The following is a 26,938-nucleotide window of genomic DNA, read 5'->3' as shown; positions in this document are numbered from 1 at the left end:
CCTCTGGAGTTGCAGGCGTACGTAGGCTACGGATACTGCTTACCATCAGGCGGGCCGTATGCTTGTTTGCCACCGACGTAGTATAAAAAAAAAAAAAATTTACATGGAAAAATGGCTTTCATATAAAATGTTTGTCAGACATATTTTTGGAAGTATAGTACAATCATTAACTTAGAAATATAGGTAACATTTCACGAATAAAAATACGGTAACACATATTTTTAATTATTTTTTTAACTTATCCTACGCAAAATAGAATTGGAGAAACTGACATAGGGACTATCATTCGACACGACACGTATAGTAAAGTATGAATCCGCTCTAAGTCCCCTTACATAGACAGTGGGAAGTAAAATAATTCTTGTTCTGAAAACAATAAAATGTAAAATGATTAGGTAGGACAATCCAAACTTCTAAGGTCGCGTACGATAGGAAACTTTTCAGCATTTACATAGGCGCATTTTTTTCTGGAATACTATCTAAATTGCACTTTGTATATATGCTACATTTTTTATATAATTTGGAGCCTTTATTTTCCATGGAGTCGAACGCTATATAGCAGCTATACGAGAAAAAATAATACTTTGATCTTACCTACCCCATGAATAGTGAAGATCATCAAGGAGCATACTCTCTGAGATCAATGGAATGGAGTGCCTTTCGATTGGAGAAAATTATAGCGTATTAGAAATATACTATTTTGTAATTACAATGTTGAATATTTTAAATTGCGTGTTTTGACAATTATTGTTGACAATATTACATTCAGAGTCATCTTGACATAACTTTAGAAATCCATAAACTAGTCTATACTTTTTAAAATGATGGAGTAAGACTGACGAGATTACCGCAATGTATAAATGTTTTACGTCAAGTAGAATTTTGCTTTAGAGCGACATCTGGCGTTGAGTAGAAAAGTTAAGGCGTAATTAACTACAATTAATTAACTCATTAAATGGTTTTATTTTGGTCCCTGCAACGATTTGACCCCAGTTATATTATACGAAAAATAGCTTATAAAAATACTTTTCACATGATATACATGGCATTTGTATACACTCTTATTTCGCTGTGTATTAAGTAATTTTTAGAATGACGATTTTTTAAAACTGTTCATTGTGTCCCTTTAAATACTTTATCATTGGTGTTGATACAAAAAACATAAAGCATTTTTTATATTCTTTCGAATAAAATACGCTAAAACTTTTTATATCCCGCGTATAAGGAAATATAACTGCTTATATGCGCAACTTCTTTTTTTATATAGCTCGGTCCCTGCAAGTGGTCCAAGGTTGGTGCCATACAATAAAATAATACTACGATTAAGAGCTTTAAAACGACATATGTCTCAACAGTATACATCCATGGGACACTCCCCATACAAAAGTGCCCATTGTCCTTTATTTAATATATTTAGTGAAATCTATCATCAGGCGGTAATAGACCGATATTATAGGTAAATACGGTTCAAGGTTAATACTAAACAACATGAAATGTTTAAACTACTTTAATTTTTAATTTAAGACATTGCTAAAAGCTAATGGCGTAATAATTTCTAACAAGCTTCTTGTTAAAATAATACACAGCATGGTTATATTCAACTGCCACAAATGGATATCAGGAGCGAAACTAACTGCCATCAAACTGCTTCGCAGTTTGGCAGTACTATTTTGATGTAACACCAATGTACCGTGTCTTATAAGAATAAAATGATTAAATGTTTGTTGTTGTTACTGTACCATTTATGTAAGAACGTGCTAAAATTATATTATACAAACTGACACTGACAGTCACACAACTACACAGATAAAAAATATATCTTAATTCAAAACGCAAAACTCTCTTGCGCACGGTTGCTTAAATAAAATAATAAATTGCTTTGTCCAATAAATATGTCTTGAGTTAAAAACAACATAATTTTTAAAAGGAGAATAAAAATTATTTAGTTTTATCTTTACACATTTTTAAAGCGAATGGTAGTGATTTGAGTTAAGATATTAATTATTTGCCGCAAGAAAAAAAAGTCTTAGAAAGAGATATAGCACGCTCTTAAAAAACGGTTTTATCTTGAGTAACTCTACCTCAAACCAAAATTATTACCAAATTCCAAAGAAGAACCACCAAATTTTTCCTTTGAGACTTTTAAGTTTTTAGGCAAGAGCGATTAATTCTTGGTTTGATGTTTTCAATTTACAGTCAAGAGCTAAAGCTTTTTTAAAAAAGAAGCACCAAAACTTTGGTTTGAAACTTTTAAGTTTTTATACAAGAGCCATTAATTCTTGGTTTGATGTTTTCAACCTACAGTCAAGAGCCAAAGCTATTTCAAAGAAGAAGCACCAAAATTTTCCTTTGAGACTTTAAGTTTTTAGACAAGAGCGATAAATTCTTGGTTTGATGTTTTCAACCTACAGTCAAGAGCCAAAGCTATTTCAAAGAAGAAGCACCAAAATTTTCCTTTGAGACTTTAAGTTTTTAGACAAGAGCGATAAATTCTTGGTTTGATGTTTTCAACCTACAGTCAAGAGCCAAAGCTATTTCAAAGAAGAAGCACCAAAATGTTGCTTTGAGACTTAAGTTTTTACGCAAGAGCGATTAATTCTTGGTTTTATCTTATATAGGAAACACAAAATGTCTTGACACAAGAGTATTTACTTGGCTGGAGAACTTTTTTTTTTTTCTGTGATAGTCCAAATTTAAGTTTTTGTAAAATATGTATACATATTTCTGCTGTAGAGTGGGTATGTGATATAAAATGCACCGTAATTACATCCTAGCACGAAATTTTCAACTAGTATACTTAGTTCTAATTGACTCGTCAATAATCAACGTTAAAATTATTGAACTAAAGTTGTAGCATAGAACCAACCTGACTTTACGGAACTTAAATTATAGTACCTCCTAACATAAATCGTGGCTTCAGGATATTCATTTATAATTATCAGTGCTGTCCCTTTTCAAATTCAAGAAAGCTGCTAAGAAACTGCTCCCGCACATTCGACCTGTTCGATTTTTGTGACTTCAGCGATCTCTGGGAAGATCCGCGTGAAGCGATGGAAGGGGCGCGACTGCACATAACCGGCTTTTGGAGCTGGAAGAAGTTCAGGGAAGCCTTCAACTCCGCTATAAATGCTTCCTTGTGGGTCACCTGTAAATATATCGTTATAATTGTCACAATATCCAACGGGTCTAAGATAGTCGCGCTTTCCACGCTTCTGCCACGAAACAGACGCTCGACGTTGTCGCCGACCGCCACGCCATCTAATGTATGGCGGTCGGCGTTACCGTCGAGCGTGCACGTGTTCTGTCGCCCTCGGGAGGGTTTGTCATTGTAGCCGTTATTTTCTAGCAAGTTGTATACTTATTATATCTGTCGACGGCCGATTGTAAGATCCTGCAGATCGTAATGTCCCTGTATAATGTTTTGATGGTAGTCACATTAAACCAATAGATAGGTAGGATAGGTTGCTTCGGATACCCGAAAAGCAAACTGTCCATACTGTCGACTCAAGGTACGTGATAAAAATGTTCACGTTTCACGATATGCCTAGGAATTTCACGATCTGCCTGATGGTACGAGATAAAAAAATTCATGTTTCACGATATGCCTAGAAATTTCACGATCTGCCTGATCTTACGATTAGCCGCTGATATATCCACAAATATTTTCTTGCAATTCATTTAAATCCTGTTGTAAGTTTCAAAAACAGACATACTCGTACTATACTTCTATACGAATACTATACCTAACTTTTGTACACAGCAAATAACTTTCATTTTTAAGCAAGGACACTTTTTAACGATTTTAGTTTCTTACTTCACGACGACGAGCAACCACTATGTTCTGGACTTCGTTCATGAACTCGGCGGCGGTAATAATGAGCGCAATAAAAAGTCCGCCGATCAGCACATAAAAAGCACCGGCCAAATTCTCAAGCTCCAAGTCACCTTCCACGTCGTTAACATCTACTGTGTCCTGAAATATATTACATATCAATACTTTATCGCAAAATGACGACGGTCTGGCTTAATGAAGCCGAATCCCGGTAAGGGCATATTTTATTTTTGTGATGAACACAGATATCTGTTCCTTAGTCATGGGTATTTTCTATGTATGTATTTATCTATATACGTATGTATATCGTTGCCTAGTAGCCAAAGTACAAGCTTTGCTTAGTTTGGGGCTAGGTCAATCTGAGTAAGATTGTCCCCAAATATTTAATTTTATCTAAAATATTATAATAAAGTACAAATGGCCCAACAATAATGCACCTATTACTAGACCTAATAGACATAACTATTAAGGAGAAATAAGAATAATAATAATTTATTACCTTAACAGAATACATGGTAAAAGTTGCACAAATGCTGTCCTGTGTGTCTCAAACTAGGCTGAGCCTGTATTTTGGGACCATTAACGAGTAGTTTTGCCACGAGTTATGTGGGTTTTGTTATTGGTATAATTAAGTACAGTAATCCATTGTTTAGGCAATTAGGTACATTAACACCTAATTGCCTAAACAATCCAGTTACCACAAGACATATTCATCATTCAGTTCATATCCGTCATTTAATTTAGCTGTCGAATTACTTCTACAAAGTTATTTACCACTACGCTTATTAGAATTTAAAAGGTACATATTTCATTGCTCGTTATATTTTGAAACTTACTTCACATGGTATAGCGCCAAATTCTCGGTTCCACCATTTGTCTTTGATATCATTCAATTTATTATTTTCCTTAAGTTTTAATATAGCTCTATTGATTTTTGATCTATGCGGCGAATCTGAAAATAAACAAATGCCACAATTTAAAAAATACATGCATTGTGACTTGGGTGTTTTCTAATAAAGTTAAGTCAAGCCGCCGTCGGTGCTAACAATATGTATGATGTTCAATTGTTCAGTGCTAACGCATACGCTGCCGTACGCGTCAGTGCCGCGTAGCGGTCAGCGCTGATCGCTGCTCTGCCTCTGGCTACAGCAAGGGCGGTTACAGACTAGCGTATTTTTCTGCACGCATTCGGTCGTTACACGCGCCTTACATTTCCCTACATTACGTCTATACACACGCCGGTACACGTACGTATAAAACGCTAGTCTCAAACCACCCTAAGCGATTAAGTACCGACCTGAGAACGATTCGCGCTGATTTGGTGCGTGCCTCTGCCCTTTGAGAGTATTTAGTATCACGCTGAGAACTACGTGCGCATAACTACATATACGATCTTAAACATTAGGTGTTTAAAATCAATGATTTATAATGTGTGATAAACTTGTCGCTACATAGTAATAGAAAATATTAAGATTATAAAGCTTCTGACCTCCTAGCCTCAAAACCACGGATCCTTAACAACCTCATTCTACGTTTATTGCGTTGTCACATTTTACTTTACTAGATAAATATAAAATAAGAATCGATACAATAGCTACGCTCTATATATTTTTGTGGAATGAATACACGATGGGCTGAAATCTTTATATTGAATAGTTGTAATTTCAAGAACAATTAACTATGTAGCTTCAAATAAGAATTTACTTTAACTCTAATAATCGCTTCGCTATGGTTACTCATATATATTATTACTTACTTGCAGGCATTCCAATTCCATAATCCTTAGAGTCCAGTTCACCGCCAACTTTCTTAAGCAAGCAATTCCGTTTCATCTTGTACTCAATGCTGGCAGACTCCATGAAGAAAGCGAATTTATTTTTGCTTGCTATTACACGTTTTTCTCCGACCTCGTTACTCTCTACTAGTACGCCTGGTGTTGCTATCATATTCTCATAAATCTTGCGGTACATCTTATCTTTCGAGTTCTGTAAATATTAATAAGTCTAAATATTTCCATCTATAAGAGTCCGGTGAGACTCGGACATATTACAATTATTCTAAACGTGATACTTAAGTATTATATTTAGTCGAATAAACGCTCGACACGTTGCACTCCAATTTTTGAGACACGTTGCGCGCTCGCTCAGTAAAGATGGTGCAGTCGGTTCGGTGCTCTAGACGAAGATCCTCAAAAATGAGATCGAAACATGTCGATAGTTTATCCAACTTAATAATACGTGAGTTACTCGTTTAAAGTAATTTTAATATCTCAAGAAAAAAGGTTTTTTAATGTTATAAGAAAAAAGAAAGTCACAGATGCTTGTCAGTCGATAATAGTGTATCCATATCAAATATTGTTCGCAAACAAGGCTTGTATTTAAAATACATAATCTCTTCTATATCGCATCATTTTCACCAAAAATGGCTATAAAATATTGGAAATTGGAGCACACATGCCAGTATTACATTGGGATCCATGTATTTTTTCAAAACGGCATATTTAATAGTTTGTTAGCATGGAATTTCACCCATTCAATTAGGTAGTTAGACAGTTCATGGATTATTAAGAATAGACAATACCATTAATAGAAAAAGACTCGTGTCCGTCTATCGCTAATATTCATACCTTAAAGAACTCTATAGTGGAGCCTGCCTCAAAGGCTCCGTATAGAACCTTGGTCTGCTTGGCTAGGTCTTCGATTCCCTCAATGGGTGCATTTTCCATAGCAGACGTCAGCGAAGCGGCTAACTGGGCAATATAAGTTTGACAGACAATCATGGCGAAAAACCACCACATGGCACATACCCAACGGGAGCCGAAAGCCCTGAAAGACATTGGTTTTATGTACTCGAGGCAAATAAAAAGTTAAAATAATATTGAATTTTACAACCGATCTTACAATTATAATATCCTCTTAGCGCCCAAGTTTCATTGGCCTTATATGGGACTGAAGCCTTCGAAAGTCCTTTTAACAGTTTTATATAGCACCCGCTCAGAACATATTTGGGAAAAATACATATGTTTTTAATTTGGGCAAATAAAGTAACATGATACGCAAAGCCAAAAATGTTTTGCAATTACGCCTACAGACTATAAGCAATTGTGTACGTTTAAATTGAGCTAGGTATATTTAAACGATAGCGAAACTGACTTGTGTACCTACTCAAGATCTTTTTAAAGGTCTTCGGTCGTTAGGAGATACATAAAGATATTATATAGATACATAAAGTCTATACTTAGGTAAAATGTCACATCCTTGAGTCATAATAGACCCCATTGTTAGCCAGGTGCTATTTTTGAAGTTCCAGATATTTTCCAGCTCTTCTGGCTCCTTTTCGCACGGTTGCGGATTTTCCCAATCAGCAGGAGATATTCTGGAATATATTGTGTAATAAATTACCACTTACTTTTCTACTTATATGACCAACGCTAAATAAAATTATTTGATAGATGCATGATAGATGATCAATGTTCGTCGCATAATCCAAATATTATAATTTTGTAAATAATCCATACTTTGTGCGTTATAATCGGACAATTTAGTGTTATTATTTTACCACATTCTTAACACAATGGAAGAATATTGCGTAATATCTTTGATTTAATATAGACTAATAAGCATCGGTATCGATTTTCGTTCAAGGAGGTAAAAGGATATCTAAGATCATAAGCATTACAAAATACCTATGCTGTGGTGGATCTAACGAATAAAAAAATTCTCACTAGATCCATCTTGGATCTACTGGTTGGATCTATCGAGAATGACGGTAAGATACCTTCACAACAAAAAAACGCTGTTTAAATATTATTTATACCAGTAATGAACCTGAATAAAGGAAAACTGATCGTGATATTAAATCCGTCTTTGTCAGGCTTGCGAAATCGTCCAACTCCTTGGCGGTGGTTGGCATTAAAATCTATAACAGCTGAGCCGTGAAATTTGTGTTTATTGATTGTTTTTTTTTTTGAGATATGTATTTTTTATCTGGTTTTGAGTGTTTATTTTAGTGGTGGCTGTATATTATGAATTTTCTCTTTATTTTTATTATGATTTTTGATATGTGTTGTTTTGACATCAAAGATATTGAAATTGAAATGGAAATTACCTTGAGCAAACAAAGAGTACTATAGACACAATACAATATGCTGTTCCAGTGTAGATCCACATCTCTACAGAATAAGGTTTGAGGAATGACAGCGTGTCGATCGGGACCTTATTATCCTTGGTGAAGAGAATACTGATACCCACAGTCATAATTGGTACCGAGAAGTCGACTAGCTTCTTCCGGGCTTCGGTCATTGTCAAGTCACATACGACCAGATCGGCTTGCTAAAAAGAGTTGTTAATGTTTTAGATAGCGATTTAAGTCTAGGTATATCTAACAAAAAGGTCATGTTTTTTCGACTAGTGGTCATAGATAAAGATAAAGATAGGTTATTTTCCAAGTAGGCATGTTACAATGCGCTTATGAACTTCAAATAAAGCTACACCAGCTCTAACCCTACACCTCTGACCCGAGATCATTTAAATCCCTTCTAAATTGAAGGAGGGTATCTCAATATGGGAGCGGCAAGAAACTCGGCGGGACACATCTATTCAAAACATTACATCTAATAATATACATTAAATAAAATATAATTTAAATTAATATACAATAAAAAATATATAAAATAACATACAGTAGGTACTTTGTTATAGAAATTTGATGCACATATTGCATATATAAGTCAATACTGAACGGTGCATTGCATATATCCTCAAACTGCAGCTGGCTGGGAGGTCAAACCCGATAAATCAATATACTATTTTTTCATTCAAATTAGAACTCCACGTATGTTACATATAGTTCCTATTTCAAAAATGCTTTTGCTCGAGTTATCGGTTTTGACCACCCACCCCTCGATATGCAATAATCTTTGCATTCATTTAATAGGAACGGATTGTCTTGTAATTTGGGTGAACCTTAACAAATTTGGTGAACCCGTATTGAAGAAAATTGAATAGTTCAAAAACTATTTTTGGGGCCGCTTTGATACTTATTTTTGTGACTTCAATAAAACTATGGTTAATAACCAATACTATGAATTAAAATAAATTGTCCACCAAAATGAGTAAATATCCATAAAACAAACTTACTTTATCTAATAATTTTCCAATCAGTCCATCCCATTTCTTTTGAACGGTATCATATTTTCCGTAAGTGATATTCGGGTCATACACGAATTCAAACGTATACCCAGGATTCTCATCTTTAAGCACTTTAAATATATGTGTGACCAAATCTACAGAGAACCCTTCATACTCAAGTCCATCGTCATCTTCTTTGCAGTCGGGACCCGGTAGATGGTTGATGTAGCATTTCTTTTTTGCGATATATGGTTCAGCAGGTCGTGACATAACCTGTTAGGCAGAAATTAAAAGGAATTTTCTTTTAGAATTATTAATGTATACTATTGATACTTAAGAACTCTTCCTCCAATTTGGAGATCTTAAAAAATACAACATAACAAGAGCATAAGATATATATATCCTGTCCGAGGTAGGTAATCGGAACAGAGCCCTTTATTGAGTTTTTCTCTTCATTCAGATTTCTTACATGTGTATCAAATGTCTTGACCACGGTGATTTACTCTTAAGAGGAAAGAGGATGACCATTTCTCCACACACGTAGTCCCCATTTTTCTCTCCGGATACATAATGGAAAATATTTTTATAAAATAAGATGTTTATTAACTATAGCTATGCCTCTTCATTTAATATCCTACATTAGATTATGTAAAAATATTTTCTATAATGTCAATACCCAGGGATGAAAATGGGGATTATGCTTGTATTGAAAAACGTTAATCCACTATCTCTTAGCTAGGGTGATGATCGAATGTCAACCAACCACTGCACAGCTGCATTACTGTTGCGGCGTCCTTGTTGCCGCAGCTGTTTCAGACAATATCCTTGATAAAATGAGTGATAGAATAAACATCATAATCACGGCAGTGATGCAGCGGTGAACATCACTCATTTCGTTAAAGAAATTAACAGATACAAGGGTGCCAACTACGCCAACGCACAGTAATTGAGCTGCAGTTGACATCCCAACTTTACCTTTAACTTCCGATAAACTACTTTAATTGTATTAATTTTCTATTATAACACTTACTTTGAAATGATGAGTATTTGACTGATTACTTAGTATCTCAATAGCCTTTTCGTCGCTTACAAACTCCTGTTGCTCAGACTTCCACGTGGCAATGGTATGCAAATGTGATTGGTGTATCTCATTTAAATATAATGTGTAATCTTTTCTACGGCCTGTCATGGGATCAAATGATATTATTCCAGTAACTCCTGTAGTTGTTGTCTGTAAAGTTATTATCAAAAATCAAAAGCCTTATTAAAGCATATTTGTTCTCTTTCGAATAATACAAATATGTCAAATAATACAAATACATATATGTCAAGGTATTTCATGATATTAAGTTTTTTCCAGGCTAGATTCTTGTCCCTTCCTATCAGCAAAGTCGGCCATTCTATGTCTCAATCGGAACTTGAAACCAAATTATCTTGGTTCATCGCCACTTTACATCAAAGAAAGGAATGGAATAAAGGAATGAGAAGAATGGGAGTCATTAAATTGCAGCGGAATAAAATAAAACATACGTTCAGTATATGTTCTTGTAACTTAGCTCCGTATTTCCATCGTCCACTGCTGCACAGTTTTCCTTGGGAATCAGGTGGAATATTTGATTTTTCCGCCGCCTCCAACACGTGCCTTGCAACGTCATCCATTAATAAGGCATCAATCTGGAAAATGACTTTATTTTTAACAAACTCTCATATTTCCTTAATAGGTACAACGTGTTTGTAACCTATAGACAATATTTTCGTAGTATGTAACTCTATTTATTTACATGCATACTAACTACCGATTTGTAAAATACTTACCTAAAAAGTAAATCCGACTGAAACTAAATATAAATAAGACTAAACCTAATTTATACTTAATTGGGGTCGATGCCTCCCGCAGACGACGACCCAGCTCCCCAAGAGCAATTGGACAATCCCTCCCTCCTGCTGACCATACGGTGAGGCCAAGGCGCGCGACGTAGCGTCTTACAAACGGCACTTACCCCTCTCCCGCGGCACCAGGGCCTACCGCGAACCACGTTCGATGTGTTGCCTCCCTGTCACACTTACGTACGAATTCACAAGTGCGACAGAGAGGCAACACGTCGAACGTGGTTCGCGGTAGGTCCTCAGTTCTCAAGCCGTCCGGCCTTTTGCTATCTGACCGAGTGTATTCATTGTTTGTTTAGCGTACTTTTTATGTCGACCAAAAATCTTTCACAATTTTATTTACCAATTGACTAACATATGTACAAGCTTAAACAATGATCATAACATACCGGAAATTTGACAACGGGTAGTGAGATACCATTATTCCAGCGACTAACTCTTGAATTCAGGCTGCCTTGTGCACTGCTAAGTTTCTCGTACTCTGCAAGACTAAGCCAAGTAAAATTCGAAGCGTATGTGGTCAACTGATCCGCTACCCGGGATGTATCCATAGCTGTTAATGTGTAATGCTGAAATTTTTTAAAGGACGTACTTATTAATCATCAGGCCGATTTGTGATCCTTCTAGTTTATTCTAATAAAATCATTAGCAAATGCCTTGGGCTTATCCCACGTTAAAGTAACATTATGTAGGCTATATAATTGTAGGTAGCAACATACTGTGTATTGTGTAAATTAGAAAGTACGAGTAAATACCTGATAGGAGTTGAGCATATTGAGTTTGGCAGCAACATCTATATACTTTAAGATATTGTCCACATGACAATCTAATATGATACGACTTTCTTGCATCTTACTCAATTCTTTAAATATCTGAAAAAAAAATGAGTTTCTCATAGTTAATTCTTATAGAACATTAATAAAATCAATGGGCAAGTTTCTAATAACCAAAAACAGGTACCTCATAATTTTCTGTGTCCGGGTCCAATTTTCGAAATATCACATAAAAATTTGTTGAATAGTTAGATATGATTTTCTGAACTCTTAATAATCCTGAAAAATTAATGTACTTGTAGCACCATATACCTAGATGTAATAGACGAGAAACACTTTAAAAAATGCTTCACAGTTATAGCAATCTTACGGCCCAATTCGAACTTTACGATGTAACGTCAAATATTAGGTCTAGATATGATATGGATCGGATATATCAGTGTCAAAAGCGACGTTTCTTCAAAATTGTAATATTTGATGTATCTTAAAATTCGAGTCGGGCTAGTCTTTCGAATCATCCAATCGAATTTTTATTCTCAACTACTAACCGATTTTAGAATTGCCTAAGACGTGACGCTTCAAAATATTATAAAATAGCTCTAAATATATTTAAATATACAAATATTACTTATGTTTACTTTAAACATACCATAATCATCTTCATAGAGAACTATAAAACTTTCCCAGTTATAGAATTTTAATACATCCGCGTACGCATTCGCCACTTCATTTGTGTCGGGAAAAAAATTGATAGCAATATTTTTAAATTTATATTCCTCTTCTTCATCTTCGTCATTCTCGTCTTCTTCATTGTCATTGGAATTTTCTATATCTTCTTCTTCCTCTGAGTCGGGGTCAAAAGGCTGCCATGTAGCTTGCAGGTATGGAATATTCAATTTAGAACAATGGTTGAGCATACCCCTGTCTGATATCAAATTGTGTGGTCCAAGCACGGCTATAGTTCTTATTGAATCATCTGTACACACTGCAATAATAGTATGACTATAATATGAATGTCCTTTGACAGGCAACATGAAAAAAATTGTAGAGGATAGTGAGTTTACATTGAAACTAGCCACTACAGGCATGCCAAACAGGCCGATTCAAACGATATCTGAATGGGTCAGTTTACAAAAATCTCATTCCCCTGGCTATACCTATTCGCAAATTCCCAGGAAATTCCGCTTCATTAGCATCTCATTTTTGGTGACTGTGTAACTCGTGTCAAGTTCCGTCAACAACCAAAACAGCTAAGCGGAATCTCTTGAGAATTTTCCATTAGGTATATCCAGGGGAATAAGATTCCAGGCGAATGAGAGTAGAATGACCCAAATGACGTTAGTTATCATTCGGGCGTTCATTTCGCTTGGACTTGTCCGTACACTCAAATGAGACGCACGCGCGAATGATAACCAACTGAAATTATTCATATATCGTTCAGATGTTAAGTGTACGTTCGAATTGGCATCAAACTCGTGGTAATCGTATAAGTAGTTAAGCCTTACGGTCAGTTAATACGGAGTAGCTGTCAGACGCGGTGGGCTTGATGACGATCGGCTCCAACCGCCGGTTGCCATCACCTACGGCACTGTTCATACTTTCATTGAAGGCACCCATCTCCACTCCGGAACCCGGTTCGAAGATCCCCACTGGTGGGCATTGTTTTTTGTAAAAAAAAATAATAATATTATAAACATCATTACCCAAATTGACTAAGCCCAACCAGTAAGCTCAAATATTTTGATGATAATATGTTTTGTTTTTAATGAAATTTTGTAAAATACGAGTAAGTTAGAAAAATATAAAAAAAAATTGTCAACGTATTTTTGGGCCAACATGTAGACTAATACCTAGGTGTAGTTTGTAGAAGTACTTACCCCAACCTACCAGTATTTTGATTTTTTTTTATTGGATTTGTAATTAATTGAATGTAAACCTATCAATTTGGCCCTATAATTGGTGAAAAATGTAATTTGCCATTAAAAAGGCAATTTTTATACTAATGCTTAAGGTACAATAAATTTCAATAAGTAAATAAACCGTAATATCGGGATTTGTGTTTTTTTTTAGCTCATCAATCAATTCATAAGTTATTTATCATTTTATTATATTGTTTTTCCTTATATTTAATTTGAATAAAGAATATGTAATTGATTTATTAAATTGAAACAAATATATTATTCGTTAGTCTGCTGTTCAGTATTAACCTTAATATTCATACAAGAAAAGTTTACCTATATTTAACTGTGATTTTTCTTCTATGTGAATATGCCGTATCTGACACAAGCATGTTTTCATGAAAATAGAAAAAAGTAGCGTCCTTGCCCACATATTTGCTGTTGTCACTCTCACGCACCGAAAACCAATATGAAAGAATGACCACCGGCCAAACGTTAAATTAATCACAACACTTTGTAATCACTCCACATTGTCCATACATAATACTTTCGCGTCGACGAGTGCAAAAAGACTTTAAAATCTCGGCTTAAACTGTAATGTTTATTCAGACGTAAAGCTATTCATATTATTTCCGGAGAACTATCGTCAAATGCCGGCAATCACAACGCGACGCCGCCGTCTGCGCGACCTAAAATGTTTTCCAAAAATATATCAGACGGTGTGGTGGCTCTCACTATGCTTGCACGCCTAAACGTATAAAATGGACCGCTATAAATTATTGTTTATCCTGGCACTAGTGCTGCAAATTTGCCAAATAAAGGCAATTACATCGGCAAGGAGTCAATTCCCTATATGTAAGTGGTATTATGTATTAAAACAGTTTAGTTTGTGTGTTTCAAAATTATCGGTTTCTATTTTTATTAACGCAGGTAACAGAGTAAAACTAAAAACAAAACAAAAACTTATGCTAGGTAAGAAATCAGAGGTATCAGAAGATCGCTAAAGAAGTTTGATCTTAAACATCTACGTGAATATTATGTAGGTGTGTATAACAAGCAAAATCCATTGTGAAATAAGCTAAGCATTGAAGGTCAAAAGATAACTAGTTAACAAGTGACAAAACATGTGTCTAAATTTTTTTAAATGCTGTATTTTTTTTAATACGTCTAAATAATCGTTTGTTTGCAATTTACAGGGGGATTGTTCACCAGGTTGTCAGATGATAAAACAGTGGAAGTGTTCAGAAAATTTGCAAATGACTCGAGACGTTCATACTTTGGCAAAGAGAAGATTTCAAGAAGTCCTGACAGCTTTACAGTGTCATTGGAAAGTAATACTTTATTCATATAATTAATCCACAAACTACTAACATGTTCCATGTCCGTTCGTTACTGTATAAGTTAGGTTTGAACTTAAGCACGATGTATTTTGTCATAAATGCTTACAAATCTTATACTCATATAAATCCATATGCACAATATATATTTTGTGGCATAGTACGTTATGGTATCGGATTCTTTAACTAGAGTGATATAGACGGACTCTAACAAAGTTTTAACGAAGTGTTAACATTATTGACATCTTCTTACTGATAGAGAACATTATTGGTACTTAGATTATGTACTATTTACTAACGAACCATACCTTTTCTTCTTTTTTTATTGGAAAAAGAAACAAACCACAATCTAATCTAATAGACCACAATCTCACCTTATGGTAAGTGCCGATGCAGTCTAGGATGGAGCATGCTTAGCTAAAAGATGTCTATTCACTCTCGATTTAAAAAGATTTAAGTTATAGTAACAATATTCTAGATATTACTTTAGAACCTTAAGAAGATTATCACTAATTTACGTAATTTAACGTTTTATTCATTTCAGTGTGCGATGAAGGCTTTCGATCATCAGCGATAGTTGACGGCAGACCTACCAGAGGAATTTGTGACAACGTGTGTTTACGTAGCAACAAATTACAGGTAGGTTTAATTCGACAACGATGTCGTCCAAACTGTCCAAAGTAAACAAATAAAAATAAAACAAATAAAATAAAAATACTGGAATGGATCTTTAATCCTCTTCTTGTATTTTATTCCTAATCAAAAAGATTACGATAATCGAGCGCCAAGGAAGTTTGAACTTACGACCTTCCCTACTACCATTTACTGCAAAACATAATTGGTTAATTTCAAAGTTTACAAATGGTATCCAAACGCCTAATTAAAAGTGTAGCCATATTTACTGGTAGATGTCGCTGGTACACCTATCAAAAATCCTATATCTCGCGAACGGTAGTTCATCGTAGGATACGTAAGATATTAGAATAATGTTTGTATTATGAAGGAAGATTTTGGTGGAGATTAGTCATACTTCTGTTTATAATTAAACAAAGTGTATGATTCAAGCTTTCCTCTCGAGATCAGAGTCCAAAGTAATACACAAATCCTTAATTTAAAACTGGGGTGCTCAATACTAATAATACAAAATCTACTTATATTCGCATGTATGCTCATAATTATGAAATGCTTAGGTAATAATTTTTTATAGTTAAGTTTTTTGGTCAAATAGTTATGTCGATCATTTTAAGATTCCACATCTAACCTTGGATTGGGAGCCAGCAGTATCAGCGCCTAAAGAAGGTTTTACAATTTCGTATTATCCACCCCCGGAGGTGATTTCGAAAGTTTACGCTACTTATATCAAAAAGAAGGATTGGGATCGATTCTCATTTATGTATGAAGATGAAGGAAGTAAGTATACAAAAGGGTTGAATACTATTTATAGTTTTAGGTAATATTATGATGCAGTGAAATTACGCACAGTCGAGGTTTTTCGCCTTATTACAAAGAAATAAGGTGCAAAAGTTTAAACATATATTTGACATTAACTGTAATTCTGTGTTTTGAAAAACTAATTAATAAAGTTTTGAAACTTGTGTGACATGATGTGGCATGCATGATACAGTAAGGCATAAAGTTTAACATGTGTAAGGGACATGCGCCCTCCCTCTGACACCTCCCCATAGTTTATACCACTTAACATATATACTACCAATTTTTATCTGAAAACATCAACAGCAGTGGCAGCATAGTTCTATATTTATCACTTGTCACTATGCACGTCACTGTCGCACTTGCATACTTGTTAGAACGTGACAGGCATGGCGACAAATGATAAAGAGGTGACCATCTTAGCCCGACAGATGTTTTCTGGTTTATATTGTACCCTAACTTTTTTATAAACACCATGGTAAGTACTTTACACTCAACTAAATATGATTTTTTTAAAATTGATTGATTAAATAGGATATAATTATAATTAAATCTTACTTTCATAATCATTTTGTAATTTAAGGTTTTATTCGTCTCCAAGAAGTCATTAATACTTGGGAAAATGACAAAAAACCTATACTCTTCAAGAAAATATATCCTGAGGGCGACAATAGGGAAACTTTCAAGCATGTTTTTAAAGTTGCTCGTCTCAGTTACCATATAATAGACTGCAAAGCGGATAATATTAAAAAGTATTTGGAGGAAATAACAAAAGTGGTGAACTACACCGCATATCAAGTAAGTTATTGATTACTAATGAGCATAATTATCATTGAGCTATTTTATAATGTTTAAAGCTTGAAAATGGGTTTGGAGAAGGTCTATTCCTTAAATTATTGTATTACTCGTACACCTTTGGGCAACTGTAGCTCAAGACCCAGTAGACCAAATAGGACTCATTTTGTTCTAATTTAGTATGTTTCAAAATCTTCCTAAATCTTCCTAATCGTAATATAAGCTTGTAAGCAAAATTATCAAAATCAAAAATATCTGAAAATAATATACTTTATGGTTTCAACATTGATCCGTTGGTCTTTCGAGGTCTATAATATGAGCACTTCGTCAATATTGACATACATATAAAGAAACAGCCGCAACCAGCATAATAACACCGTTCAAAACGTTTAGGAATAACACTCTTTTTGGATTCAGATAAACTATTAACTTTAACGAATTGGCTGTTTCAGAATATTCTGCTAACATCCTTAGATGCATATACGGTTGACTTGACTTCAATAAACATCGAAGGCAATGTGACTACATGGCATTTAACAATGGAACAAAAAGACAAATGGACTGATAATCGTATCGATAATCCTAAAAAGGTAAGGAAGTAACATTATTAGTATTACATATTCTTCTACAATGGGTCCGTGCGATAGACTCTTCACGCCAATAACTAGGAGGGGTCACTCTCTACAGTTTAAGCACGCTCCGTTACGCGTTGAAGCGTAAGTAAGTAATAATTTAATGTCAGATAGTGCATGTCAATACAGATGTTACAATAGTGTGTTATAAAAGTTAGTGTCACTATCTCCTCTTCTTCCTAGCGTTGTCCCGGCATATTGCCACGGCTCATGGGAGCCTGGGGTTCGCATGACAACTAATCCCAAGATTTGGCGTAGGCACTAGTTTTTACGAAATCGACTGCCATCTGACCTTCCAACCCAGAGGGTAAAACTAGGCCTTATTGGGATTAGTCCGGTTTCCTCACGATGTTTTCCTTCACCGAAAAGCGACTGGTAAATATCATGTTGTACATAAGTTCCGAAAAACTCATTGGTACAAGCCGAGGTTTGAACCCGCGACCTCCGGATTGCAGGTCGCACGCTCATACCGCCAGGCCACCAGCGCTTAGTTAGTGTCACTATCAACCTATATTTTGTTACATTCTGTATATCCAAGAAATTTTGAAGAAAAGCTGTTATCTACAATTTATTCACACGGCAATTATTTCAGATTGAAACTTATTTAGCGGCTGATGCACTCAGTCATCTCGAGAAATCTATTAAATACATGTTAGACAACATTCCTCATAGCTCATACAATATACCACAACCTCCGCCTTTGTGCTATGATGGACAGACTCAGCCATGGGAAATGGGCCCGAATCTACGGGACGCTTTACTCTCAACTAATGTAAGTTTTTATTTTATTTGTTTACCATCAAGAATGCACTGTGCCTTACTGGTGGAATTTCAACTATACCCATAAAAGCTGTCACAATTATTAAGCATAGGTTGTCTTTCTCATCCAGTCGCCCTATCACCGTCCTCTCATCTACTTCCCTATAGGGGCCCATTTTGTCTCGATAAATTGACGAATGGTGACGTATCTTCCATATCAATATCACTATAGATTTGACCCGTAGCGTTATCGCTTTTATTCGACATTGGTTTTACTTGCTGTTTATACGTACGAGCGAGATGTTAAATTAAATAGAGACTTTTAAATTTGATGGCAGCTCCTGCTGCTAAACTGGTACTTTAAATTAAAATAATGTAGGTACTTATTCTTTTTTCTTGATTAATAGTCTTATGTAATTCAAGTAATCATTATTTTCAGACCGCAATAAGTCAGGGATTCACCGGAAATGTAGAATTCGACGATAAAGGAAAACGTGTTAATTTTATATTGCACTATTCCAAACTGAACAATGAAAGCCAATTTGTGTATGTCGGAAACTGGAATTCTACGACGGACAAGATAGAGGAGATAAACTTAAACAATGTCCAGGATGTTAGATCAAATGTTACTTTTAGGGTGAGATTTACATACACGGTTAATGAGTAATATGGTCTCAAGAGTCGAGACAATCAAGCGCGCTTGTCAAATACATATGTCAACGTGTATTTCCATGCATCCCCATCGTAGTTACTTGAAACCGGCTTGTCAATAATATAGGTGTGTACATTAAGTATTTACATTTGCTTAACAAGCGCGCTTGATCGTCTCGGGACTACTGGTTTGATTGCTTTATTTGATTCGTAATGATGAGAGAGTTCGGGCTCAACGAAATAATATACCTATTATAAAAGTCGAATCTGGTATTCTGGACTTGACCAACTAGAAATAAATGTAAATCACCCTCGTACAAGTCCACAAACTCTATTATACTTACTCTGCAAGCGTCAAACGCTGCACTTGAACGCGTAGGAACACAACGGTGTTCCTGACCGTGAGTAAAGAAAGGTGAGCTAACTAGTTTATTATTCTCGTATAATATGTATAGTATTTATAATCTATTTTAGGTAGTAACTCGGAAAGAAGCCCCGTATTATATGGTACCAAAAAACGGGGATCCACCTAAAGGTTACGTCATCGATCTAATGGATGAAATTTTTAAACATATCAGAGAAAAAGAACATCCCGGATGGTTCCACGTAGTTGACGATCCTGGCCTTAAGGTCGGTGGCCCAATAGAGGGCAGCAGAAGATGGTCTGGATTAATAGGTGAAATACTGGAACATGTAAGTACAAATACTTCAAAAAGAATATATATATATAATAATACATTTTATTAATGGCAATGTTTTATAATACGGAATGGAAGAGGAAATACAAAGTAAGAAAAGAGAGAATGGACTATGTGAGAGAAGATATGAAAATAACGGATATGAATAAATAAGTGACGGGCAAAAGAGAGGTATAGGTAGGCGACCCCGAGTAAATGGAACAAGGGCAAGCGAATAATTACGTTTTATATAGGTGCGTTTAACCGGGGTGATTTTGCACGATTTTAATGTAATTACAAATGTAGTACCTATGTTAGTAATATGTCTAAGAATCCAATTGATCTCGGCCTATCGATGTTCGACATTACATTGTCATGTCATAAGTACCAGTAGATTTAAATATTTGTTTGAGTTTATTGCAATGCCTGTTTGACAACAGCGACTGATCTATCATTTAATTTCTCCGTAAGAAAAAAGCCATATGCGGAAGTTAACAAATTTCAACAATAATACGCTGTTCGATCATTTTTATTTTTTCCTAGAAAGCACATTTTGCAGTTTCCGACTTGACAATAACATCGGAGCGAAATGCTGTGGTAGATTTCTCAATTCCGTTCATGAGCTTGGGCATCAGCATGCTGTTCAAAGTGGATCCTCCGCCTGACCCAGATATGTTCTCTTTCGTCAACCCGCTGTCCACTGATGTTTGGCTGTATCTCGCTGTGGTCTACATTATTACATCACTTGTTTTGCTTATCTGTGCTAGGTAAGAAACAAGAAGTGTTCTGTTTTTCTTTTATAATCGTGATGCATGTATACAAATACTGCAAAAACTAATTCATAATAAAATAAAATCCATAATAAAAAATATATCTATGCATGTCAATAAGTACAACACTCTATAAATGTATTAAACTTCTTTATTTAAGAATGAGCCAAGAAGACTGGGTAAACCCGCACCCCTGTGATCGTAACCCTAAGGAACTGCAAAACATTTGGAGCCTTTACAATTGTATGTGGCTGACGATGGGTTCAATCATGACTCAAGGGTGTGATATATTACCTAGGTGGGTATACCAACGACTATACTCCATTGTTTGTTCCTGTTAACGTCAATGCGGAATTCCACTAGTGTTCGGCACTGTAAGCATTCTTGTATTCAATATCCTTGTGCTGGACAGTTCCGCACACTGGCGACACCCTGCCTTTAAGATAAGAATAAGATCATACGATACTATACACAAGTAATAAAATAATATAAGATACCTACTCGCCATTGCTACTGAGTACTTACGATTCAACATAACGTGCATCTGAAGAAGATTTAAAAGTTGAAGATCAATGTGATGTAGTGCTCAGTAGTGAAAGCGCACTTGTTGGGCAAATCAGTGCTTTTGAACCTAGGGTTTGACTCTGAGAATGGTACGAACACGAATGGCTAAATACTTGAGGTCTGTTGTGATTCTGAATAGTTCTGAAGTAATAGGTGTTTCTGTAGTAATTTGTTAATTGCACTCCTTGATATTGAAGTATCCTTTAGATAGTCAGTTAATCTGGAGATAGCTTATGATGTGGCCCTTTGAGTCACACGACAGCTACGTCAACTGTAACTTGCGTCGTACAAAGCTGATCGCCTCATTGCAATTCTAGGCCAAGCAATTTGCTATAAAGTTATCTACCGCTGTAGGGGTGCCGGCTCCCGGTGGATAGCAGGCACATGGTGGTTCTTCGCTATGATTGTAACGGCTTCGTACACGGCCAACATGTCAACTTTCATGAGCAATAACCGTCGTAGCAACAACATCGAGAATGCGAAGGATCTTTCGGAGCAGACAGCTGTCAGCTATGGTGCGATGCTTAATGGTTCCACGCATAAGTTCTTCCAGGTAAGGCTCATGGCTTGTGTTTGCATCCTATTCCTGTGTAGGTAAAATAACATCCCATGTTTAAAAAAATATTACAGATGGCAAAGTATTCACAAGCTATAAATTTAATTGCCAAATCATGAGTGATTTGACACTCGAGTCGTTGAGATATTTTGGGTCCGGGTGACTGACGATGGTGGTCTCGAGGTGACATTAGTTGTGTTTAGTAATAACCTCAAGAAAATTAATCCGAATAATTGTGGGTAATCAGGAAAAATAATTCTTGTAGTTTTGTAAATTGGTACAATAAAATTATACCTTGTGGTGTCCGGTTGAGTTTGAAGAGCAAAAAGAAATACGTGTCTGTTACTTTTGACTACTCTATAACATATATACAAAATAAATTTAATCCTAACCGGACAGTTGGTTAGCTTTAGTATTGTTACCTTAAGTATGCCTATAGTATTTTTCCTTCTTTCTAGAGCTCAAATGATCCAATCTATCAAAAGCTTTATCAAGGGATGTCTACAGCAAATCCTACAGCGTTTACAGCTAACAACGATGAAGGAATGGAGCGCGTTTTACGGAGTAAAGGAAAATTTGTATTTTTTATGGAATCAACTACCATTGAATACTTTATGCAGCAAGACTGTAGATTGAAGATGGTTGGAGGGAAACTTGACTCCAAGGATTACGGAATTGCAATGCCTAAAAGTAAGATGAATGTACCTAAGTAAATAACCTGACATATAGTCAAATCTCTATGTATATTGCGTAATAACTTTACGATGTGATAAAAAACTTTTTGTCATTCGACCTTAGCTGGACTATAGAAAAAGTTATATCACTAACAGATCAAAGAGACGTTTCAAAATTGAAACGTCCCTTTAATCTGTTAGTGATATATATCACAATACGTATGTATGTCGTCGCCTAGCACCCATTGTACAAGCTTTGCTTAGTTTGGGGCTAGGACGATTTGTGTAAGATTGTCCCCAAATATTTATTTATTTATTTTATTTTTCGTGGCGTAATATCATTTCGTGAACCCCCTAGTGTACATTTATTCGATAGCGAAACGTGATGAACGCGTTTGCGTTAAGTCTCATTTTGTATGGGATTTTGAGCTTCCAATCGTGCTAGCTATCGTGGCTACGTTTCGCTATCGTATAGATTTACACTAGGGGTACTGTTACCGTTTCACGAAATGGGTAATAAACAGGCTAATTTGAACATGCACCTACCATTAAACCGATATTGGAATAATATTGGAATCACTTAGCTGTCAAATAATGTCATTCACGCGTTCATTTCACTCAGACTTGTCCGCAACTCCGCACATGCAATTTCGAACATGCCTGTTCATGCTACGCTGTTACATGAAATAGGTATATTTACTCGTATTTCAGGCAACTAGTATCTCATAGATAAATACCTACCTTAAAATTTTAAAACCTACAAAAATACGTTATGACTGCAACGTAATTACGGCAACTCCGCAGTGCATGAAGCAGTATCTACAACAGTGGTACCCCCGTAGTGGTAAAACTGGTATTTTATGGGGGTAATAAGCTCAATTAAATATAACAAAAATTAGACCTATAAGAAAGAATATTGTTAATTTTATTGGGGGAGGGGCTAGTTAGTCATAGGGGTGGCAGAACTGAAAAGGTTAAGTTAAGAACCACTGATCTACATAAAGTTACTTAAATTTTTGTTAACTATAGAGTGTGTATTTCTGATATAACCGCAAATGTAAACAAGACGTAGGTGCTATAAAACGATTCTGAAAGTTTTTTTTAATTTAATTTTAACTGCCAGAGCATAATTTTTTTCTTATTTTTTTCGAGCGGCAATGTATTTCGTACATCATTGTGACGTCGCATCATTGAATGCGACGTTTTGAGTTAAAACAAAGTAGTGATACATTGCTCGCTGACTTATTTTATATGGAAAAACAAAAGTCGTGTGTTTTTTATAAAACCTATGAAAGTGTGTTCATTAATGCCTTATGAAAGTGTGTTCATTAATGCCGCGTAACCACCCTTTGGTTACGCGGTTGTATTAAAAATACACGTTGTATATTTAAGTTCATATTTTATCTACTCATGTCTCTGTTAACACTTGTAATAAACAAAAAGACAAAGATGGAGTAAATTTTATTTATAAATATCTGCATTTCAGACTCACCGCACAGAATGGCTGTAAACAACGCAATATTGTACCTTCAGGAAAAAGGAAAGCTTCAAGACCTAAAAAATAAATGGTGGGTTAAAGACCCCGATAGCCCAGATATCGATGAATGCAAGGTAATTAATAGTTAGTTTTTTTTGTCTCGGTGTCTGTGTATTATTATAATAGAATTCTCAAGCAGATTTAATATTTGATCTATGTAATTTGACAATGAAGTGTTATAGTATCATAAAGTTGGTCTGAAAATAAATACTATAACAAATCGACACCACCTTATATAATGACCCTTGTTGGTAGTTCCTGATATTCGCTTTTAGGCAGGGTATGTTGAAGTGTTCTATAGATAAGTTATTTCAATGATATATCTTGTGATAAAAGATGGCATAACTAACGAAGTGTTACTGCGAAATGTTGTTGTGAAACAAGCGATTTTTTTTCAATCTCCATGAACAATCTATTGGACATTCTAATCGCGACAGCTATTCGGCCACAACTGCAACACAATTAATAAAGGTAATTGACAAAGACATTGTCCATTTCCCGCTGTTGCAACGCTACGTCTGTAACTTTAATCTCTCTCAATCTCTCTCATCTTATCTAGCTGCTGCAGACGCAGGCCAAATGTTACTCTCTTTTAACATAAATTATAGTAGCTACTTGGAATAATATTTATCCGTCACGCAAAGATTCTACAGATAAACCTGTAATAATACATATTTTTCTGATGAAGTAGAAAACTTTGAAATCATGTCGTTATCTCTTATAGAATGAGGACTCAAGCGGAAAAAAGGAAAAAGAGGACAGCGGTTCCGTGCAGATGAAAAATACGAGTGGAATATTCTTGGTGCTCGGCGTTGGGGGAATTTTAGGTTTCATCGTTGCGATTATCGGATTCTTCTTGCATTCCCATGAGATCGCCGTCAAGGAGGGTGTAAGATTCATAAAATATTATTTTATTGACATTTGTTCCCGGTTCTTGTAAATACTCTGGCGTATCAAAAGATATGTTGCAAGTATTTTTTCAACTTGCACTTTAGTGTTTGCATTTCCTCTTATTTTATAACTGCGCTGACAGTAAATAGCCTAATTTAACAAAGATTCTATCAAAACTAAAATTTTATTTCTAGTTAATACAGAATCTGCATTTCAAATAGCTAATTCCTAAATATACGCTTAAAATTTATGAAATTTGAATATACCCAAGGAAGGACAGAAACGGAAAATATAATAGTAAGAAACACCTCAATATAAATGATTTTTCAGATATCCTACAAAGAAGCATTAGCAAGTGAATGGCGTGTATCCCTCGACCCCCGCGTGCTGAGCAAGCCAGCAGCGCCTCCACGCTCCGCCGCCCCCTCCATCAAATCCACGTCTCCGAGCCGAGAGCGATCACGTTCCAGAGCTGCATCCGTGCTAAGCTTCGCGCAGTCGTTTATCAACTTGAATGAAGTATACTAGTCCGTTGATCCCCTAAAATTGAACAAGTCAGCTGTTCTGCCGCCAGCTCTTTCATTATCCACGTCTCCAAACCGAGAGCGCTCACGCTCCAGAGCTGTCTCCATGCTTATTTTTGCGTAGTCATTTAGTAACCTGAGTTAAGTGTATTAATCCCTCCACCCCCCAATGCTGAAGCTCTACGTTGGACCGATGAGTTAGATACCGCTAATGTGCGTGGGCGAAGAAAAAAACAACTGCAGAAGAAGGGTTAATGCGTACAAGTCCTTTTACGTACCTATTCCACTACAACTAGGGTTCTAAAACAGCACAGCCCACCTGTTCCTTTTTTAATTGAAGGTCGATTTTTGTATTTAAGGTAATACTATAATAATACATCATTTAGCTTTTTAAATTAGTATATTCAATTATTATAATAAAATTTTCAACTAATTTGGAGCAGGTTATTACTAAAAGCAGCATTTCTTACGGTTGCGTTTGTTGTTGTTTACATAATTGCTACGTAGCGTAGGTACCCTCTACGTAAGCGAGGGGCTACGTCCCGATTATGGAAATAAAGCACCGAATAGCGAATTTAGAACATTATGAAATCTTTAATTAATGCACCAAACGTGATGTAAGGTGATAGACAATCATTACAAAACTGCTTTTCTATCGGTTCACTTAAAAACGCCTAAATGGAACAAGTCAGCAGCCGAGCGCAGCACCGAGGAGGCGCGGGAGCGGTTGTCACTGTCCGAACTGGATGCTGATGAAGACGGCCTGGAGTGAGCCACGGGTTTCTCCGTCTCCCAGAAACTGAGCGCAAAGATGAGCTCCGCCCAAAATGCTTCAGTCTGTGTCATCTGTACGAAATAGAACAATATTTTAAACGGATTTAAGAGGAAACGTTAGTGGTATTTTTTCCACAAACACAAACGTTATAGACATTTTATTCTCTGAATTTTAGCCCTTGATAATTTTTTTTATGATTTCAATATTACCAGTAGCTGTCTCTATATGTTTAGATTTTTCTGATACTCTTGTTTTTAAAAGAACTAGGTTACTTTAAAAAGCGCCATATAAATGCGCGGTAAATAAACGCCTAACATTCAAAATCGGCAACAATAAACGGAAAAATCAAAACAGATAGACATAGATAATTTTTCTCTTATTCCGTTTTCAAAATTTCGTTACGATTGGTTAAGTTTTGAAGTAGGAAAATGTCGAGAACGAAACCACGATTTTTGAAATTTTTACGCAGGACTTCTCGCGTAAGCTGCAGTTATCCTTATCGCTCTAATTTTAGGAGCGGCCCCCGTCAGCGTGATGGAGATATTTTATCTATAAATCTCAAATCTGTGAAGGGGCTCAACTGGTATTTCCTCTTAATCGGATTATGGGAATGGTTTATGATTTACGTATGTTTGCGTCGAGTATGTATAACATTGTAGTCTCGGAAATAGTGATCCGATTTTGATGTGATATTTGTGATACAAACAACATTTAAAATTTTAACATTCACATTTTGAACATTCACGGGATGAAATTTAGATCACTTATCGCACATCATTATCTTAAATATATATATTATATAATTGCTTTTATGTAGGTAATATTACCTAAGTAATAAAACAACGG

The 26,938-nt window shown here is 35.6% G+C and overlaps 3 protein-coding genes across 5 annotated transcripts in view; 1 reads left to right on the top strand and 2 right to left on the bottom strand.

Annotated features, from left to right (window-relative positions):
- Positions 1–2,672: 2,672 nt before the first annotated feature.
- On the bottom strand, positions 2,673–13,980 carry LOC133522934 (glutamate receptor ionotropic, kainate 2-like). Its single transcript, XM_061858421.1, has 16 exons — positions 13,856–13,980; positions 13,127–13,270; positions 12,271–12,606; positions 11,809–11,900; positions 11,604–11,720; positions 11,238–11,417; positions 10,492–10,635; positions 9,992–10,192; positions 8,971–9,234; positions 7,940–8,163; positions 7,070–7,207; positions 6,459–6,657; positions 5,589–5,817; positions 4,669–4,784; positions 3,815–3,973; positions 2,673–3,145 (listed from the first exon to the last, which is right to left on the bottom strand). Exons 1-16 carry the CDS (start codon positions 13,950–13,952, stop codon positions 2,939–2,941), a joined length of 2,847 nt encoding a protein of 948 aa, XP_061714405.1. The 5' UTR covers positions 13,953–13,980; the 3' UTR covers positions 2,673–2,938.
- A 265-nt stretch (positions 13,981–14,245) lies between these two features.
- On the top strand, positions 14,246–25,746 carry LOC133522936 (glutamate receptor ionotropic, kainate 2-like). Of its 2 annotated transcripts, XM_061858428.1 has the most exons (16): positions 14,246–14,374; positions 14,716–14,850; positions 15,401–15,495; positions 16,104–16,266; positions 16,871–17,085; positions 17,535–17,672; positions 18,307–18,486; positions 18,913–19,110; positions 19,599–19,817; positions 20,345–20,568; positions 20,732–20,869; positions 21,490–21,688; positions 22,150–22,381; positions 23,852–23,976; positions 24,627–24,791; positions 25,124–25,746. In XM_061858428.1, exons 1-16 carry the CDS (start codon positions 14,281–14,283, stop codon positions 25,319–25,321), a joined length of 2,718 nt encoding a protein of 905 aa, XP_061714412.1. In that variant the 5' UTR covers positions 14,246–14,280; the 3' UTR covers positions 25,322–25,746. The 2 variants fall into 2 exon arrangements, with proteins under 2 accessions (XP_061714412.1, XP_061714413.1); XM_061858429.1 differs by lacking the exon at positions 20,732–20,869.
- LOC133522932 (glutamate receptor ionotropic, kainate 2-like) overlaps positions 25,699–26,938 on the bottom strand; it is a 116,702-nt gene continuing 115,462 nt past the window's right edge. For both annotated transcript variants that reach the window (XM_061858419.1, XM_061858420.1), the window contains one exon: positions 25,699–26,163. In XM_061858419.1, coding sequence (XP_061714403.1) covers positions 25,978–26,163 — 186 coding nt within the window. In that variant the 3' untranslated portion in view covers positions 25,699–25,977. The remainder of the gene's footprint in view (positions 26,164–26,938) is intronic.

Source organism: Cydia pomonella, chromosome 11 (genome assembly GCF_033807575.1).
Source record: "Cydia pomonella isolate Wapato2018A chromosome 11, ilCydPomo1, whole genome shotgun sequence".
Lineage (NCBI taxonomy): Eukaryota > Metazoa > Arthropoda > Insecta > Lepidoptera > Tortricidae > Cydia > Cydia pomonella.
Note: the sequence above shows the minus strand (reverse complement) of the source record. Positions and strands in the feature narration are given on the sequence as shown.